The following is a 21657-nucleotide window of genomic DNA, read 5'->3' on the forward strand; positions in this document are numbered from 1 at the left end:
TCCTCTGTCTCGCACTCGCTCGGCTCCGCTCCTCCGTCTCGCACTCGCTTGGCTCCGCTCCCGTTACACACTCTTTTGGCTCCGATCCCCTGTCACACACTCACTTGGCTTTGCTCCTTCATCTCACACACACTCGGCTCCGCTCTTCCGTCTCCCACACACTCGGCTCTGCTCCTCCGTCTCACACACACACGGCTCCGCTCCTCTGTCTCGCACACTCTCGGCTCCGCTCCTCCGTCTCCCACACGCTCGGTTCCACTCCTCCGTCTCCCACACGCTCGGCTCCGCTCCTCTGTCTCGCACACTCTCGGCTCTACACCCATGACTTACACTCACTTGGCGCAACTCATTCGTCTCACACACGCTCGGCACTGCTCCATCCACTCTCTGAATACATCCTCACACAGCAGAGTCCTGCATCCACTGAGCGGAGAGACCTGGTCATGTGACCCCTTGTCTTCTCCCACACACTGATCACATGACGGTGACATCATCACAGGTCCTGTAAGCACAGAACAACCGCACGGCTCCTGTCCGGCTGCAGGTGGAGGTATGTGGGGGTCACAGCAGTTAACCCCTTACATGACACAATCAATGTTGACTGCGGCATTTGAAAGCCCCCCATGGGAGAACCATGTAAACGTGGAGGGTGAGTGGGTTGCCATGGCATATGGTGACCCATGCTGTGGGTGCACACAGACTTTCCATAGCGGAGTTGTACCTGCCTGTGACTATGAAAAAAGGCCAGCCTGACTAGGGCATGCAGTGTGGGCCAAAGCCAACCTGTATTTGATCTCACGTTAGCTCAGCTATCGGGGGGGCACTGCAATGGGATTTATTTATGTACCGTCGGTGGATTCCTGGGACCCACCCATGCTGTGGGTCCACACAGACTTCCCATAGTGGAGTTGTACCTGCCTGTGACTATTAAAAAAACCCAGTCTGACTTGGGCATGCAGTGTGGGCCGAAGCCAACCTGTATTTGATCTCACATTAGGTCAGCTATCGGGGGCACTGCAATGGGATTTATTTATGTACCGTAGGTGGGTTCCAGGGAGCCACCCATGTTGTGGGTGCACACAGACTTCCCATAGCGGAGTTGTACCTGCCTGTGACTATGAAAAAAGGCCAGCCTGACTAGGGCATGCAGTGTGGGCCTAAGCCAACCTGTACTTTATCTCACGTTAGCTCAGCTATCTGGGGCACTGCATTGGGACAAACAAGAGGAGCGATACAGCGCTAATGAGACGTTCACAGCTATGCTAGCATTGGAGTCCGTTCTAGGCCCGCGATTGCTGAGGGTTTGTGCAGAGGCCTATGTCCTGGGTGCTGTGAAAGTCCACTTTCTCCCTACAATTGCTGAAGCGGTTGGCCAAGGCCTATGTCCTGGGGGACTGCAACTGCGCCAGGTTGGGGCTGTGCAACTTTTTCCTGGCTAAGCCAGTCATTGGAGCGGTGAAAGGAAAGGTAACTGATTTACTGAGCCTGTCGCAGATGAACTAGCATCGAAGTCCGCTTCATGCCCGCGTTTGCTGAGGGTATGGGCTGAGGTATATGTCCCGGGGGAAGTGCAAGTACGCCAGGTGGGGCTGTGGAGCTTTTTCCTGCTAATCCAGTCATTGGAGCGGTGAAAGGAAAGCTAACTGATTTAATGAGCCCGTCGCAGATGAACTAGCATCGAAATCCGCTTCATGCCTAAGATCGCTGAAGCTGTGGGCCGAGGCCTATGTTGTCGGCGCGGTGCAAGTCTGCCATGTTTGGCCGCTCTGATTTATTTATTGTTCATGTCTTGGGTTGCCTAGGACCCACCTATGCTGTTAGTGCACACTTAGTTCCTATCGCAGTGTTTGACCTGTCTTGCACAAAGACACTGACTGACTTTGGTAGGGGGCAGAGTGCGGATGGCTTTCCCCTTGCGGTGTCGATTGAGCTATGCGACACCTAGACAGAATGAATACTGTGTGGGCATATGGATTCCCCATAGCTATGCAACTCATACCCACATTTGCAGCTCCTGACGGAGGTGGCACAAGATTGGAATGAAGATCAAACGTCAATTTCTCATTGATTCTCTACAGCATTGTGGGCTATCGCCCCGCCCCTTTTAAAGAGGGTCGCTGCCTGGCCCTGCCAACCCTCTGCAGTGTGAGCCTCCGGTTCCTCCTCATGGCAGACGCACTTATAAATAGACATGAGGGTGGTGTGGCTATGCAGCCAGCGTGTGGCATGAGGGCAGCTGAAGGCTGCGCAGGGACACTTTTGTGTGCGCTGCGGACGCAGGGTCGTGCAGGGGGGGGGGGGGTTGGGCAGCATGTAACCCAAGAGAAGAGGCAGCGGTGTGTCCCGCAGGCTGTGCTTGCGCTTGGTTGGAGGTAGTGTGGTGCTTAGCTAAGGTGTGCCTTGCATAAATGAAAACCTTAGCGAGCATCGGGGATATACAAAAATGCTCGAGTGACATTGACTTCATTGGGGTTTGTTACTCGAAACGAACCCTCGAGCATTGCAAAAAGCATTTTGGTGCTCGCTCATCTCTATTATTCAACCTATTTGGAACAATAAAAGACATCATCGGTGTAATAGGCTAGTCCACAGCATCCTACCTCCATAAGCAGAAAATGAGATCATAATATCACTGCAAAAACACAACAAAAAGACAGCAAAAACAATATATATATTTTTTTTTTCTTCCTTTCTTTTTCCTTCCCTTTCCTTTCTTCCCCTCTCCCTTTTTCTTCCTTCTCCTTCATTTCTTTCTCCTTCCTTTTCTTTCCCCTTTCCTTCTACTTCCCTTTACTTCTTTAATATACATATACAATAGATCAGTTTTATAGTCCATTCCTGTAGGATACCTTTTGTCTAATTTGAGGATTCAGAATGCCTCTCTTTTTAGAACTTTCTTCTTCATATTGCCTCCTCTGTTTATCCCTGTCACTGCTTCTATGCTTTAGAACATGATTGAATCAAGATTACCATTATGGCAAACCAAAAGGTGTTTGACTACACAGAACTGTTATTTTTATTATTGATATCTCTACAATGTTCCATGATCCTGGTTTTTTATTTCTTCGTGGTACAGCCTGCATAAACTTTGGCGCAACATAAATAGTATCACAGTTAATTAAAGAATTCATTTTATATTCCGTTTTTCTATCTGTTCCAAAATTGCATTTTGTTTTGATGGCAAACTTACATGCTCCGCACCTGACTCCCCAACATCAGAAGAAGCCGTTTTGCGACAGCAAGCATCGTGAGCGACTGGTCTTTTCTAAATGACTATGTGATAGTTTATTTGCTAGATTTTTGTTACGCCCTGGCACACGTTGTACACCCCCTTCCAAAATAGATTTTAATGTCATATCCTGTTTTAAGATGGGAAGGCATGCAAAAAATATATTTTTTTATTTAACTGAACTAGTCTATGAATCTGCAATTGTTTATTATCCTGCTTATCCCTTAACAGATCGGTTCTATCCACCGATTGGACCCTTTTCCTTGACCTTTCCAGCATCCATTTTTGTACCCTTTTTCCTCCAATCTTTCACATATTTCACTTTCTGAGACTGTGTGTAATCTTTTCTCTTAGTGCAGAAAAGTTTGGCTCTCGCTAGCTCCCCCACTAGTGTTGCTTTGATTGTTTGCATGGGATGGCAACTATTGGCACGTAATATGGTATTACCTGAATTGGGTTTTCTATAAAGAGATATTATTGTATTCCCTGTCTCTCCCTCCACTCTCATTTACTTTCAGGACACCATGGACCTACTGAACAAACTGTCAACCATAAGTCCGCTCCCAGATGGTGCCATCCTGGCCACTATAGATTTGGTGTCCTTATACTCCAATATCCCAGACAAAAATGGACAGCCTGCCTGCCTGCCAAGCACACGTTGAGGCCAATGGGGTGACCTCTGAGTCATTGTTACAACTCACAAGATTCATATTCACACACAATTATTTCTCCTTTGACAAAGAGATATTCCTGCAACTAACTGGGACCGCCATGGGCAGTAAAATGGCACCACAATATGCCAACCTTTTCATGGCAAAACTGAAGAGTGACATTTTGGCCTCCTGCCCCAACAAACCATCGGCCTACTTCCGGTACATTGATGACTTCATAATCATCTGGACCAACACCGAACAAGAACTAATAAAATTTCATGAGAGATTCAATGTATTTCACCACACCATAAACCTGACATTAAGCTACTCGTATACAGAAATCAACTTTTTGGACACCACCATAAAAATTTAGAACAACTCTATACATACATCCCTATACCGGAAACCGATTGATGGGCCCAAATACCTCAGATGGGACAGTTCCCATCCTAAGCACATCAAAAAGTCCATCATCTACAACCAGGCCATCAGATGCAACCGGATCTCTTCCAACCCAACAGACAGAGAGGAACATTTACACAATCTCAAAAAGACATTTTTTAATTAGGGCTACCATCCCACCTCAGTTGATGACCAAATCACCAGAGCCACCTGGATACCCAGAAATCAACTACTCCAATATAAGTAGTAGTACTGTCTATATATATATATATGCGCACATACACAGAAACAAAGATAACTCATGATGTCCATCTCAGATGCTAGTGTGGTGACCATGATGTCACTTTGTGGGAAGGTCTTTTGCTTTGGGCCAGCGTCGATCATGTGATCAATGCTGTAAAGCACAACGTGCATTCCACCCTCCTCTCTCATTCATAAAATTATTGAAACGTAACGTACGTCTCTGTTATTAAACACATTGGCGTCATCGTACTAACCACATCGGTTCTGCAAGGAAATTACTATGAATAAAGGTACCTGTGGACTTCTCATTCCCAAACAAGTAATTACAATTCACAGAAGATCCCTTAAAAACTAATATTTTATTTGTACATTCTAAAAAACATACACACGTTGGGCTTAATCATCAACCGATGAAAAGACAAAAGACAAGACAACGGATAGAAACTCACATGTACGTGCTCGTGTGGGACAGAATGCAGCCGTCCACGGGAGATTTCAAATCGCAGCTAGATTAATATACAATATTGCTGCATGAATCTCCAGGTGTAAAGAGTGGATATTTTTGCTTATTCCACATATATAGCTGGGGTGACTTAGATGTAGTGATTTATGGTTATGTCCTATCACCCTATCTCATACCAATCTATTTACTTTTCCGAGCACTGTAGATTTTCTTTTCATTGCTTTATTGGTTCAACTTATGGAATTATTTAATCGATCAACGACTAGATCAGTTCAAAATATAAGGTATAGGGTTCGATGCATTTCTGTCGGACCTGCGACTTTTCAAGAACCTTATGGTCAATAGTCTGATAAACATAAATATGTCTGTCTGTATATATACCCAACAGACATATAACTGATACCATCAAAAAAGATTGAAATAACCAGTTGATCTTTGAGTGAACCGCAAACACTAGCTAGTATCGCCTGGTTTTATATTAATGAGAGATTAAAGAATGCGATACTAGATAGTGATAGTAACTCCCTCACTTAGTGAAAGTGATATCGATTGTATGGCTTGTCTTCTGGTATATGGTAACCAGTCAGACAAGTTATTAAAGTAGCCCTTTGCAAGCAAGGGTTAACTTAGCTGCCCAAGTTGCCTTGATAATAAAGTATATCACTTGCAAAGTTCAGCATAAGAAGAGGATAATACCCCTTAATCTAAATCTCAGTTGATACAGGCACTCTTATCTAGGTGCCCATATTCAGAGTATAGAAGCTGAATGAACAGCGTTTCTGTTTAGGCTAAAGGTTGAACAGAGAGAGAGCGTTATATAGCCTCCTGCCCTGATGGTGGGTAGGTGGCCATCTGAATGCATCCACTGATGTCTCATCTTATATAGCTTGTAACCCCACCCACCTCGTTTGGCAGCCACCAATCACGGGTTTATGCATAATTAGCCATGCGCTTTAGTGGTATACTCCCCTTGTTTACTATTTTCCCAAGACAAATGAATGCTACCTCATAGCTCCTTATCAGATTTCCAATTGGGTTTATGCTTTATATGGTCACGTGAGGTAATACACACCTTTACTCTGTTTACTGTCAGATTGCGTGCACTAAATCTCCGATGCATAACAAGCAGCCGCCTGCATCATCAGAGCGCGTCTGGTGCCTTGATAATGTTCATCGGCGCCTGATGACGTCAGCGCAGCGTCAAGGGGTCTAATATATCATGTGACTAAGTCACATGACCGCACTGCGTGTGCGGCAGAGCGAGATGCCGGAACGTACTGACATCAAACATGCGATGTCAGACGGACCTCCATGCGCATTAGTGGTATACTCCCCTTGTTTGCTGCTTCCCCAAGACAAATGAATGCTACCTCATAGCTCCCCATCGGATCTCCAATTGGGTCCATGCTTTATATGGTCACGCTAGGTAATACACGCCTCCACTTTGTTTACTGTCAGATTGCGTGTACTAAATCTCCGATGCATAACAAGCAGCCGCCTGCATCATCAGAGCCCGTCTGGTGCCTTGATAGTGTTTATCGGCGCCTGATGACGTCAGTGCAGCGTCAAGGGATCTAGTGTATCATGTGACTAAGTCACATGACCGCACTGCGTGTGCGGCAGAGCGAGATGCCGGGACGTAATTACATCAAACATGCGATGTCAAACGGACCTTCCTGACTACATCGAAAACCCGTCACAGAAGGAGGGGAATCGATGGTATAGGTTCCTGAAGCCAGTGTCGTCAAAGAAGGAAAGTGACAGTTTGCTGAATTTAGTACTGCATATCTCAGAAAGAGACTATTACTCAGTTCAGAGTTATGGATTTATGCCAAAATAACATTTTTTTTTTTTTTTTTTCGGAATGTGAGTACCTATTTGAATATCAATCAATAGGAATATTCAATAGACTCCATTGTAGTTAGTCTAGGGGAAAATGAATATGATGCCAATAAAGATACTGGAGTGTATCATTTCCTGTGATATTTATTATGTGTGTAGAGCTGTCTTTTAATGTGCATGAATCCCCAATGGTGATGGAATCACCTAAATGATCGATATTCCTAGAGGGGACTGCATTTATCATTAGTAATACAGCCAAAATCACTTTATGATGAGAAATCAAATCCCTTTACGTTAACGGGATCTCGTAGGGATAATTCCAACTACGGTCTAGACGAAGGCATGGTTACGTATCTTAGAATTGAACAACAAGATAAGTATTACGCATGATTACATGACTACCAATTGTAGTTTGAACAAAGAGGTAAGTATTATCTATCAGCATCCCATAAATAATGAATAGACAAAGTAACTTTTTTAGAGCGAAGAGTTGAGGAGGCAAGGGGGAGCCACCGACGGGGGAGGGGGGGGGGATTTTTACAGAAGTAGACTTGATGGAATACAGATGATTAAGCCCTGATGGTTATTACTATAGGCCATCAATAACAGTGTCCGATATTCATATACATTAATTACACTCCATTAATTTGGGGATGCACCTGAGGGGATTTGTCACTTAATAAAACAATTAAACGAGAGGATTTCATTGAGGCCTTGTGGGTGGACGGATTTGAGCCTGAAAATCCACTCTGTTTCCTTTTGCAAAAGCCTCTTGTCCGTGTCTCCTCGTCTGCCGTAGGATCTAATTTTTTCGAGGCCTTGAAACTTGAGTTGTGAAATGTCGCCCTGATGGACTGATCGCATATGGTTGGACAACGGGGTTGCTTCCTTTCTATTGATATTCCCAAGATGTCCCTGGATCCTTCTCCGTAGCTGCTGTGTTGTCTTTCCGATGTAATTTTTTGGACAAGTACATGTAGCCATATATATCACATTATTGCTTTTGCAATTGATGTAATCTCGGATCTCAAATGTCTTGTTTGTAACCGCACTTCTAAATGAGGAACTTCTTAGGATGGATTCGCACACTGAGCAATCTCCACAAGGAAATGTTCCTTTGATCTCCTTCCTACCAAGCCACATCGTTTCTGGTTGGCGAGGGGATAGGTGGCTATGAACTAACCTGTCCCTCAAGTTTCTTCCTCGACGGAATGTTATAGACGGCGTATTTGTAATGAAGTCTCGGATGTCCTCGTCATCCCTCAGGATGCCCCAATATCGTTGTAATACATCCCTGATTGACTTTGCACCTGTGTCATAGGTCCCTATGATCCGGATGGTTTGGGAGGTGTCCTTTTCCTTTGGGACAAGTAGTTCTGTTCTATTCATGTCTCGGGCATGGTAGAAGGCCTCATCTATCAGATCCTTGGGGTAGTCTCTCTGGAGGAACCTGTTTCCCAGACTTCGACTTTCAGATATAAAGTCTTCTGTATTGGAACAGTTCCTCCTAATCCTAAGGAATTGGCCTTTTGGAATGCCGCGTCGGAGAGGTACTGGATGAAAACTTTTCCAGGATAACAGATTGTTGGTAGCTGTCTTTTTCCTGAATAAGGTAGTATTTAAACTCCCGTCAGTAGTTTTTCTAATTTTGATATCCAAAAATGATATTTCCTCTGTTTGTATATCAGACGTCAGCCTAAGGCCCAAGTTGTTGATGTTTAACTGGTCTACAAATCTATTAAAGGAGATTTCATCATCTGTCCATAAAATCAGGATGTCATCTATATACCTGAGCCACAACAAAATCTTCTCTGTCCATTGATGATTGGCCTCAGAGAATACCAGTTTTTCCTCCCACCAGCCCAGGTACAGGTTTGCGAACAGTTTAGACACCGCAAGTTGGCTTACAGAAGCCAGTACAGTGTTTTCCGATAAAGAATTCAACCCTCAGTCACATTACACATCTATTAGAAATTCATTTAAACATCTTACCTCAGTCTACCGAGAATACACTAGGTCCTGGTGGGAGATACAAGGGTTAACAAAATACCTCGAACATCAGATCGTCCCAAGAGGTCTACGATCACCTATATTACCTCCTTTGAGATGCCGCAACCCGGAGTTTTTAAAAAAATGGGAGAAAGAGATGACTGACGGATCTTTAAAGTTGATCAGACTCCTTTTGGAAGAGGAGAAATCCACGTTTGAAAAAAATACACGCCTCCTAACGGAAGCCATTGTAAAAACTAAAACCTTCTCCTCTGACACCGAATATCAGCAGAAAGAAAAACTCCTATAACAAAATATTGAAAACTATACTGCATTCATTAAGGAAAGGAAACACTATCAATTTGCGAGGGATTTGAGCGACTTTAAAGAAGGGAGAGCCTATGGGGAGAAACATAAGTCAGACACTGACATTAGTTCATCTGATTGTGAACAGAGTGACTTTGACACTGTCAGGAGAAATTGTGTAGGTCCTGGAAATAGGAGAGGACCAGGGAGACCAAGACAAGGAGGAAGGAGTAGAAAATCCCCTGAAAAAGGTTTTTTAGGCCAACCTTTTGGTCAATACCTCCTCCGAGGTCGGAAAGAACAGAACCAATAGAGCCTAGTCCACCTGAGATCATACGGACTAACTCTGTACCCCGCCGGTCCCCTGTGCTCCCCCAAATGGCAGGGGAAATTGAATATATAGTTACCCAGACCACTAATCCAGAATCAATATACAGCCATCCTGAGAGTGACAAGATGCAAATTGTAAATTTGTCACAACGCCACCTCACATCTGAGGAAACACGCGTTTTGGAGAGGGGGCTGTCCTTCGTCCCCACGACCCACTACAATGAGTTCGTGTGGACGAAGGACATCTCCCTCTTCCTGCGCAACTTGCGCTGGAAAAAATTCTTCGCAACACAGAATAAGAAAAAGGCCAAGGAATTGGGCTTAGAAGTCAGTGACCTCCCTAGCTTGGAACTTTTAGAGAGTCTTGAATCTGAGAGTCTAGCAAAACCTGATATAGGCCCACTCACAGATCTTAGACCAATAAGCAACTCAAATCCCCCCCCAGTATATGCACCTCTGATTGATGTTTTTGAGAAAATGGTATTGGCTGACTTGACAAAACACCCCCTCAAAGTCTCAAAACATTCCAATATGTCTGCCTCGCAATTACGCGCTTTAAACTCACTTGAATCTGATCCTGAAATCATTATAAAACCCTCCGATAAGGGGGGTAATATTGTCATTATGAATCGGACAGATTATATAAAAATGTGCAAGAACTTGCTGGGAGATAAAAACACCTATCAGATCCTTGGGTATGATCCATCAATATCCTATCAAAAGTCTCTGGAAAAAATACTAACTGACGGTCTACAAACAAAGGTCATAAACGACAAGGAGCACAAATTTATGCTGCCTCGCCACCCTCGAATTGCCACGTTTTATTCCCTACCTAAGATCCACAAGGGGTTAAACCCAGTCAAGGGTCGCCCAATTGTATCTGGTATTGAGTCAGTGACACAGAACGCAAGTGTCTACCTAGACAAAGTCCTTAGAGAATTTGTAACATCTCTCCCGTCATATGTGAGAGACACCATGGATGTTCTCAGACATCTTGACGGAATACAGGTAGAGTCTCACGTACGGCTGGCAAGCCTCGACGTTGAGGCTCTATATAGCTCAATCCCCCACAAAGAGGGCGTTAAAGCAGTGGAATTTTATTTACATCAACGTGGAACACAATTCGAGGAACATAATATCTTCACGGCGAATCTACTAAAATTTATACTGACACACAATTTCTTCCTGTTCAACGGCCAGTACTTCCACCAGCTCAGGGGTACAGCTATGGGGACCCCGTGTGCCCCCACCTATGCAAACCTGTACCTGGGCTGGTGGGAGGAAAAACTGGTATTCTCTGAGGCCAATCATCAATGGACAGAGAAGATTTTGTTGTGGCTCAGGTATATAGATGACATCCTGATTTTATGGACAGATGATGAAATCTCCTTTAACCCCTTAACGACCAGCCCATAGTGTTTTTACGTCCTCCCGAAGTGGGCTCTATTCTCGGAGGACGTAAAAACATGCTTCCTGCAGAGAATAGTGCCCCTCGGGCTGTGGACGTGACAGCTCCATGCTGTCGGTGTCCGCAGGTAGCCGACAGCATGGAGCTGTCATCCCGGGCTGTTCGGAGCCCCCCCCCCCGGCATTGCGATCGGCGCTATGCAATGGATAGCGCCGATCGCAAAAAAAGTAAATAAAAGTACATAAAAGTTAAAGATTCAGCTGCTCTGATGGATCGGATCCATCGGAGCAGCTGAAATTACTCACCGAGGTCTGGCACGCTGCTCCCCGCTCTCCTGCCGCTCCGGGGCCCGAAGCCGGTCTTCTGCGCATGCGCGCCAGGCGGCATTACGTCAGCCGCATGCGCAGAAGGCCCGGCGGCGCGGGAGATTTAAAATCTCCTGGCTCCCGGCTCCTGTAGGTAGCCGGGAGGCAGGAGATGTCAGCGGGGACTGCGGTGAGCGGTCCCCGGTACCGCGATCGCCGTTATCCAATGGTTAGCGGCGATCGCGAAAAAGTTAAAATAAAGTTTTCAAAAAGTCAGTTTCACCTCCCCTCATGGATCGGATCGATGAGGGGAGGTGAAAATACTCACCCCCAGTCCTCAGCGGTGTCCCGATGTCCCGGGACCCGAATCCCCGTCTGCGCATGCGCGCCCGATGTCAATCAGACGGGCTCGAGCCCCGGGAAATTTAAAATCCCTCTGCTTCTGGCTGCCATGTGTAGCTAGGAGCAGAGAGATTATACCGGGGACATGATCACTGTCAGCCAATGGATGACAGTGATCATGTAAAGTGAGAAAAAAGTGTAAAAAAGTTAAAAAAAAAAAAAAAGTAAAAAAAAGTTTTTAAAAGTTTAAAAAGCGTACGTTTCATCTCCCCTCATGGATCATATCCGTGAGGGAGGATGAAAGTACGTACCTAAGGCCCCCAGATTTATCCGCGGACCTTACCACAGCTTCTGCACACGCGCCCGTCGCCAAAATGGCGGGCGCATGCGCAAAAGCTGTGGATTGCCAGGATAATTTAAATTCTCCCTGCTCCTGGCTACAAAACGTAGCCAAGAGCATGGAGATTTAATGGGGGTTCGCGGTGAGCGGTTCCTGGTCACGTGTTCGCCATTATCCAATAATGGCGATCACGTAAAAGTAAAAAAAAAAATTTGAAGTTTCATCTCCCCTCACTGATGCGATCGGTGAGAGGAGATGAAACTTTTTACCAGAGGCCTGCGTATTTGAATCCCGACGCGATCTTCCTCCGTGGACCTTCCAGGATTCTGCACATGCGATTGCCGGCAAAAAGCCGGACACATGCGCAGGAGTCAGGGAGCCCAGGAAATTTAAAATCTCCTTGCTCCCAGCGACCAACGGTCACAGAGAGCCTGGAGCAGTGACCAGGGGCCTCGTTGAGTGGTCCCCGATCACGTGATAAAAAGGCAGCGATCTACCTTTGGCCGGTCTCACATGACCGGATAGGAATGACGGATTCCGCATGCGTCTGATCCGTGGTAATACGCAGATCAATCGCATTGGATTACACAATTCCGCTCACATTAGCGGGTCAGAATTGCGTAATCCACTCGCAGAAAAGAGAACGCAGCAGGTTCTATTTTACTGCGGATATCTGCAACATAGAGCCCATTGTGCTCCATGGTCGCGGATATACCCGCAGTCCATACGCAACTACGTTGTATACGGGCTGCGGGTACCCGCGTCATCGCTAAGCGATGGTGCGGGAAATGCAAACAAAGGTGTACTGTGCATGACCGCCTGTGTGAGTACGCAGTTATGCGCAGTACATTACGCAGCCGTACGCAGGGTCACAGCCGGGCTCACAGATGGGATCCGCTGTGGGCCTCCGCAAGCGGATTCCGCCTGCACCCACGTGAGCCCGGCGTTATTCAGACCGCTACCTGTGATACGTATTTTACAAGAAGCCCCGGGAACGCTCGCTTTCCTGCAGTTCCAGGAGCCCCTTGTTGAGCGCCTTCTGTGTGAGACCGCCGCACCTCATCAAGCTTACGGAGACTCACGGAACGCCACTTTTTACACCCCATACCCGCCACTGAGGTCATGAAATACCCCCAAAAAGCATGAGAGGAGGGGGGGGGGATACCCGGTTTTATTGCCCCATGGGCCCATTCCAACCAGCCTCCGTAATTACCCCTGTCTTCGGAAATACTACACAGTTCACATTTTTACTTTTATCTAAGATTTGCGAACGCCAAAAAGGGCGCGGAGGGGGAGGGGGGGAATTTTTAGGGAGTCAATCTTTATTCTGTACAAATAAGCAATGGGGCCTGGAATTTATTCAGTTGTGCCCTAAAATCCAACAGGTGTTCCGTCCTTTATAGGCCTTGCCATGCGTCCTGTAAGTAGATTAGGGCCACAATGGGTATGTTTCTGAACTTGGGACAAACGGGGGTATCCATTTTGGGGGTGAACGTCTTCATTCCTATGTGCACTGTACAAAAAAACTGTTTTTAAATTGAAAAAATTGCCAAAAAAATTGAAAATCGTAACTTTTTCCTTCTGCTTTGCTTAGATTCATTCAAATACTGTGGGGTCAAAATACGCAGTACACCCCTAGATGAATTCGTTAAGGGGTCTAGTTTTCAAAATGGGGTCATTTGAGGGGGTTCTTTATAGTTTTGGCCGCTCAATGGCTCTATAAGTGGGCAATGGGGCCTGAAATTTATTCAGTGGTATCCTGAAATCCAACGGGTATTCCTTTCATTGTAGGCCTAGCCATGGGTCCTGTAAGTCTATTAGGGCCACAATGGGTATGTTTCTGAACACGGGACAAACAGGGGTATCCATTTTGGGGTGAAAGCCTTCATTTATATGTGTGCTGTACAAAAAAAACTGTTTTTAAATTGACACAATAGCCCAAAAAATGAAAATCCTATTTTTTTCCTTTTGCTTTGCTTAAATTTATTCAAAAACTGTGGGGTCAAAATATGCAGTACATCCCTAGATAAATTCGTTAAGGGGTCTAGTTTTCAAAATGGGGTCATTTGTGGGGGTTCTATATGGTTTTGGGCGCTCAAGAACTCTACAAGTGGGCAATGGGGCCTAAAAGGACTTCAAGCAAAATCTATGTTCTGAAAGCCACCGATTACTCCTTTTATTTTGGGCCCCGTTGTGCATGCGGACATAAGATTAGGGCCACAATGGGTATATTTCTGAAAACAGCACAAACAGGGGTATCCATTTTGGGGTGTAAGTCTTCCTTCATATGTGTGCTGTACAAAAAAAGCTGTTTTTAAAATGACAGAATTGCCGAAAAAACGAAAATCACAATTTTTTCCTTTTGCTTGGTTTGAATTCATTCAAAAACTGTGGGGTCAAAATATGCAGTACACCCCTAGATAAATTCCTTAAGGGGTCTAGTTTTCAAAATGGGGTCATTTGTGGGGGTTTTCTATGGTTTTGGGCGCTCAAGAACTCTACATGTGTGCTATGGGGCCTAAAAGGACTTCAAGCAAAATTTCTGTTTTGAAAGACACTGACTACTCCTTTCATTTTGGGCCCCGTTGTGGACTCAGATATAACAATAGGGCCACAATGGGTATATTTCTGAACAAGGGGAGAAATAGGGGTATCCATTTTGGGGTGTAAATCCTGATTTTCATGTAAACTATAGGAAAAAAATATGTCTTTAAAATGACAGATTTGCAAAAATATGAAATTTTACTTTTTCTCCTCTAAATTGAATTAATTCCTGAAAAAAAAAATGTGGGGTCAAAATACTCATGACACCCCTCAGTGAATACATTAAAGGAGATGTCCCGCGCCGAAACGGGTTTTTTTTTTTTTAAACCCCCCCCCCCGTTCGGCGCGAGACAACCCCGATGCAGGGGTTAAAAAAACCACCCGCACAGCGCTTACCTGAATCCCGGCGGTCCGGTGACTTCAATACTTACCGCTGAAGATGGCCGCCGGGATCTTCTACCTTCGTGGACCGCAGCTCTTCTGTGCGGTCCACTGCCGATTCCAGCCTCCTGATTGGCTGGAATCGGCACGTGACGGGGCGGAGCTACACGGAGCCGCTCTCTGGCACGAGCGGCTCCATAGAAGAAAGCAGAAGACCCGGACTGCGCAAGCGCGGCTAATTTGGCCATCGGAGGGCGAAAATTAGTCGGCTCCATGGGAACGAGGACGCCAGCAACGGAGCAGGTAAGTATAAAACTTTTTATAACTTCTGTATGGCTCATAATTAATGCACAATGTACATTACAAAGTGCATTATTATGGCCATACAGAAGTGTATAGACCCACTTGCTGCCTCGGGACAACCCCTTTAAGGGGTGTAGTTTTTAAAATGAGGTCATTTGGGGGGGTATCTATTATTCTGACACTCATGAGCCTTTCCAATCTCGGCTTGGTATAGGAAAACAAAGTGTTCCTCAAAATGCTAAAAAGTAATGTTAAATTTGTACGTCTCCTAAATAGTTAAAAAAAAACGAAAGTTTTTCCAATGTGCGCCCAAAATAAAGTAAACGGGTGGAAATATAAATCTTAGCAAAAATTTCTATATTATGTTTGCACATATTTAAGATATTGCAGTTGGAAATGTGAAAAAATGACGATTTTTTCAAAATTTTCCCAATTTTGGCACTTTTAATAAATAAACACAATTTCTATCGGTCTATTTTTTCCGCCTAAATGAAGCACAACATGTGGCGAAAAAACAATGTCAGAATCGCTTGGATATGCAAAACCTTTCTGGTGTTTTTCCATGTTAAATTGACACATGTCAGATTTGCAAAATTTGGCCTGGTCATTAAGGCGCAAACAGGCTTGGTCACTAAGGGGTTAATAGATTTGTAGACCAGTTAAACATCAACAACTTGGGCCTTAGGCTGACGTCTGATATACAAACAGAGGAAATATCATTTTTGGATATCAAAATTAGAAAAACTACTGACGGGAGTTTAAATACTACCTTATTCAGGAAAAAGACAGCTACCAACAATCTGTTATCCTGGAAAAGTTTTCATCCAGTACCTCTCCGACGCGGCATTCCAAAAGGCCAATTCCTTAGGATTAGGAGGAACTGTTCCAATACAGAAGACTTTATATCTGAAAGTCGAAGTCTGGGAAACAGGTTCCTCCAGAGAGACTACCCCAAGGATCTGATAGATGAGGCCTTCTACCATGCCCGAGACATGAATAGAACAGAACTACTTGTCCCAAAGGAAAAGGACACCTCCCAAACCATCCGGATCATAGGGACCTATGACACAGGTGCAAAGTCAATCAGGGATGTATTACAACGATATTGGGGCATCCTGAGGGATGACGAGGACATCCGAGACTTCATTACAAATACGCCGTCTATAACATTCCGTCGAGGAAGAAACTTGAGGGACAGGTTAGTTCATAGCCACCTATCCCCTCGCCAACCAGAAATGATGTGGCTTGGTAGGAAGGAGATCAAAGGAACATTTCCTTGTGGAGATTGCTCAGTGTGCGAATCCATCCTAAGACGTTCCTCATTTAGAAGTGCGGTTACAAACAAGACATTTGAGATCCGAGATTACATCAATTGCAAAAGCAATAATGTGATATATATGGCTACATGTACTTGTCCAAAAAATTACATCGGAAAGACAACACAGCAGCTACGGAGAAGGATCCAGGGACATCTTGGGAATATCAATAGAAAGGAAGCAACCCCGTTGTCCAACCATATGCGATCAGTCCATCAGGGCGACATTTCACAACTCAAGTTTCAAGGCCTCGAAAAAATTAGATCCTTCGGCAGACGAGGAGACACGGACAAGAGGCTTTTGCAAAAGGAAACAGAGTGGATTTTCAGGCTCAAATCCGTCCACCCACAAGGCCTCAATGAAATCCTCTCGTTTAATTGTTTTATTAAGTGACAAATCCCCTCAGGTGCATCCCCAACTTAATGGAGTGTAATTAATGTATATGAATATCGGACACTGTTATTGATGGCCTATAGTAATAACCATCAGGGCTTAATCATCTGTATTCCATCAAGTCTACTTCTGTAAAAATCCCCCCCCCCTCCCCCGTCGGTGGCTCCCCCTTGCCTCCTCAACTCTTCGCTCTAAAAAAGTTACTTTGTCTATTCATTATTTATGGGATGCTGATAGATAATACTTACCTCTTTGTTCAAACTACAATTGGTAGTCATGTAATCATGCGTAATACTTATCTTGTTGTTCAATTCTAAGATACGTAACCATGCCTTCGTCTAGACCGTAGTTGGAATTATCCCTACGAGATCCCGTTAACGTAAAGGGATTTGATTTCTCATCATAAAGTGATTTTGGCTGTATTACTAATGATAAATGCAGTCCCCTCTAGGAATATCGATCATTTAGGTGATTCCATCACCATTGGGGATTCATGCACATTAAAAGACAGCTCTACACACATAATAAATATCACAGGAAATGATACACTCCAGTATCTTTATTGGCATCATATTCATTTTCCCCTAGACTAACTACAATGGAGTCTATTGAATATTCCTATTGATTGATATTCAAATAGGTACTCACATTCCGAAAAAAAAAAAAATAATTATTTTGGCATAAATCCATAACTCTGAACTGAATAATAGTCTCTTTCTGAGATATGCAGTACTAAATTCAGCAAACTGTCACTTTCCTTCTTTGACGACACTGGCTTCAGGAACCTATACCATCGATTCCCCTCCTTCTGTGACGGGTTTTCGATGTAGTCAGGAAGGTCCGTTTGACATCGCATGTTTGAAGTAATTACGTCCCGGCATCTCGCTCTGCCGCACACGCAGTGCGGTCATGTGACTTAGTCACATGCTACACTAGATCCCTTGACGCTGCACTGACGTCATCAGGCGCCGATAAACACTATCAAGGCACCAGACGCGCTCTGATGATGCAGGCGGCTGCTTGTTATGCATCGGAGATTTAGTACACGCAATCTGACAGTAAACAAAGTAAAGGTGTGCATTACCTCACGTGACCATATAAAGCATAAACCCAATTGGAGATCCGATGGGGAGCTATGAGGTAGCATTCATTTGTCTTGGGAAAATAGTAAACAAGGGGAGTATACCACTAAAGCGCATGGCTAATTATGCATAAACCCGTGATTGGTGGCTGCCAAACGAGGTGGGTGGGGTTACAAGCTATATAAGATGAGACATCAGTGGATGCATTCAGATGGCCACCTACCCACCATCAGGGCAGGAGGCTATATAACGCTCTCTCTCTGTTCAACCTTTAGCCTAAACAGAAAGGCTGTTCATTCAGCTTCTATACTCTGAATATGGGCACCTAGATAAGAGTGCCTGTATCAACTGAGATTTAGATTAAGGGGTATTATCCTCTTCTTATGCTGAACTTTGCAAGTGATATACTTTATTATCAAGGCAACTTGGGCAGCTAAGTTAACCCTTGCTTGCAAAGGGCTACTTTAATAACTTGTCTGACTGGTTACCATATACCAGAAGACAAGCCATACAATCGATATCACTTTCACTAAGTGAGGGAGTTACTATCACTATCTAGTATCGCATTCTTTAATCTCTCATTAATATAAAACCAGGCGATACTAGCTAGTGTTTGCGGTTCACTCAAAGATCAACTGGTTATTTCAATCTTTTTTGATGGTATCAGTTATATGTCTGTTGGGTATATATACAGACAGACATATTTATGTTTATCAGACTATTGACCATAAGGTTCTTGAAAAGTCGCAGGTCCGACAGAAATGCATCGAACCCTATACCTTATATTTTGAACTGATCTAGTCGTTGATCGATTAAATAATTCCATAAGTTGAACCAATAAAGCAATGAAAAGAAAATCTACAGTGTTCTGAAAAGTAAATAGATTGGTATGAGATAGGGTGATAGGACATAACCATAAATCACTACATCTAAGTCACCCCAGCTATATATGTGGAATAAGCAAAAATATCCACTCTTTACACCTGGAGATTCATGCAGCAATATTCTATATTAATCTAGCTGCGATTTGAAATCTCCCGTGGACGGCTGCATTCTGTCCCACACGAGCACGTACATGTGTGTTTCTATCCGTTGTCTTGTCTTTTGTCTTTTCATCGGTTGATGATTAAGCCCAACATGTGTATGTTTTTTAGAATGTACAAATAAAATACTAGTTTTTAAGGGATCTTCTGTGAATTGGGCTTTTACGTAAATTAGTTCCCTCTGCCTCTGTGAATTCTCCAAACAAATAATTACAATCTGTATAAAAACACCTTATACAATGTCTAATGATCTGGCTTCATATATATATATATATATATTAGGCAGTTAAAGGGTGATATTGTGGATGGAGTATATCTCCCTCCCAGGCTCTTAGTCCTTAGGAAGCTCAGCTGTAGGCATTGACCCTATTACTGGGCCATAACAGGCTGCAGCTCCCAAGGAGTCAGTGCTGACAGCCTGAGGAGGAAACCCTCTGAGCACCCTGCGTGGTGCAGCATTTTCATCTGTTATACTGCATGGACTTTTGTGTTGCTGTCTTGTTGCCTGGAGCATACTATAAAAATAAAGACTGAAGTAAGTTTTTATGCACTTTTGAGTCCAGTGTGTCGTTGCCGCCCCCACCACCTGGAGAACATTGTTACTATATATATATAAATCTGAAAGGATAATTTTACATAGGAATTCAAATAAAATAATTTCAGCTGAAGAAACATCATACTAAAACATTAGAATACATACATTCTACAATTTTCTTCTATTAAAATCATTTCTTAAGAACATGAATTAAAAAAATGCAATAGATTACTTTTATTATACAGACAAGTAGCTAACAACGCTTCTTCTCTAATGTACAACTTTTAGTTTTACTTCATATACGGAGTTGTGTCTTTATTAGAGATGAGCGAGCACCAAAATGCTTGGGTGCTCGTTACTCGGGACGAAATTATCGCGATGCTCGAGGGTTCGTTTCGAGTAACGAACCCCATTGAAGTCAATGGGCGACCCGAGCATTTTTGTATATCGCCGATGCTCGCTAAGGTTTTCATTTGTGAAAATCTGGGCAATTCGAGAAAGTGATGGGAACGACACAGCAATGGATAGGGCAGGCGAGGGGCTACATGTTGGGCTGCATCTCAAGTTCCCAGGTCCCACTATTAAGCCACAATAGCGGCAAGAGTGCCCCCCCCCCCTCCCAACAACTTTTACTTCTGAAAAGCCCTCATTAGCAATGCATACCTTAGCTAAGCACCACACTACCTCCAACAAAGCACAATCACTGCCTGCATGACACTCCGCTGCCACTTCTCCTGGGTTACATGCTGCCCAACCCCCCCGCACGACCCAGTGTCCACAGCGCACACCAAAGTGTCCCTGCGCAGCCTTCAGCTGCACTCATGCCACACCACACTCATGTCTATTTATAAGTGTGTCTGCCATGAGGAGGAACCGCAGGCAACCACAGCAGAGGGTTGGCACGGCTAGGCAGCGACCCTCTTTAAAAGGGGCAGGGCGATAGCCCACAATGCTGTACAGAAGCAATGAGAAATATAATCCTGTGCCACCGCCATCAGGAGCTGCACACGTGGGCATAGCAATGGGGAACCTATGTGCCACACACTATTCATTCTGTCAAGGTGTCTGCATGCCCCAGTCAAACCGCGTTTTTTTATAAATAGTCACAGGCAGGTACAACTCCGCAATGGGAATTCCGTGTGCACCCACAGCATGGGTGGCTCCCTGGAACCCACTGGCTGTACATAAATGTATCCCATTGCAGTGTCCATCACAGCTGAGGTAACGTCCGATTAAATGCAGGTGGGCTTCGGCCCACACTGCATGCCCCAGTCAGACTGGGGTTCTTTAGAAGTGGACACATGCAGTTACAACTCCCTGTAGACCCACAGCATGGGTGGGTGCCAGGAAGCCAATGGCGGTACATAAATATATCCCATTGCATTGCCCATCACAGCTGAGGTAATGTCATGTTAAATGCAGGTAGGCTTCGGCCCACACTGCATGCCCCAGTCAGACTGGGGTTCTTTAGAAGTAGACACATGCAGTTACAACTCCCTGTGGACCCACAGCATAGGTGGCTCTCTGGAACCCACCGGCGGTACATAAATATATCCCATTGCAGTGCCCAGCACAGCTGATGTAACGTCAGCTTTAATGCAGGTGGGCAAAAAATTAATTGGATTACACTGTAGGCGAGGGCCCCAAAAAATTGGTGTACCAACAGTACTAATGTACGTCAGTAAAATTGCCCATGCCCAACCAAGAGGGCAGGTGAAACCCATTAATCGCTTTGGTTAATGTGGCTTAATTGGTAACTAGGCCTGGAGGCAGCCCAGTTAAAATAAAATTTGATTCAGGTGAAAGTTTCAACGCTTTAATGAGCATTGAAACGTATAAAAATTGTTTACAAAAATTATATGACTGAGCCTTGTGGGCCTAAGAAAAATTGCCCATTCGGCGTGATTACGTGAGGTTTCAGGAGGAGGAGGATGAATAGAATACACAGATTGATGAAGCAAAAAGGTCCCCGTTTTTGATGGTGATAAAGAACGATGCTTCCATCCGCGGGTGCAGCCTACGTATTGCTTAGGTATTGCTGCTGTCCGCTGGTGGAGAAGAGAAGTCTGGGGAAATCCAGGCTTTGTTCATCTTGATGAGTGTAAGACTATCGGCACTGTCGGTTGACAGGCGGGTACGCTTATCTGTGATGATTCCCCCAGCCGCACTAAACACCCTCTCTGACAAGACGCTAGCCGCAGGACAAGC

General features: G+C 44.6%; 1 protein-coding gene across 1 annotated transcript; it reads right to left on the bottom strand.

Moving 5' to 3' along the window:
• Positions 1 to 7468: 7468 nt before the first annotated feature.
• On the bottom strand, positions 7469 to 16655 carry LOC136624434 (uncharacterized). The gene is made up of 2 exons (XM_066598412.1): positions 16622 to 16655; positions 7469 to 8621 (listed from the first exon to the last, which is right to left on the bottom strand). Coding segments are annotated over exons 1-2 (1119 nt in total). The 5' UTR covers positions 16624 to 16655; the 3' UTR covers positions 7469 to 7504.
• Between the last annotated feature and the right edge of the window lie 5002 nt (positions 16656 to 21657).

This window comes from Eleutherodactylus coqui, chromosome 4, assembly GCF_035609145.1.
Source record: "Eleutherodactylus coqui strain aEleCoq1 chromosome 4, aEleCoq1.hap1, whole genome shotgun sequence".
Taxonomy (NCBI): Eukaryota; Metazoa; Chordata; class Amphibia; order Anura; family Eleutherodactylidae; genus Eleutherodactylus; species Eleutherodactylus coqui.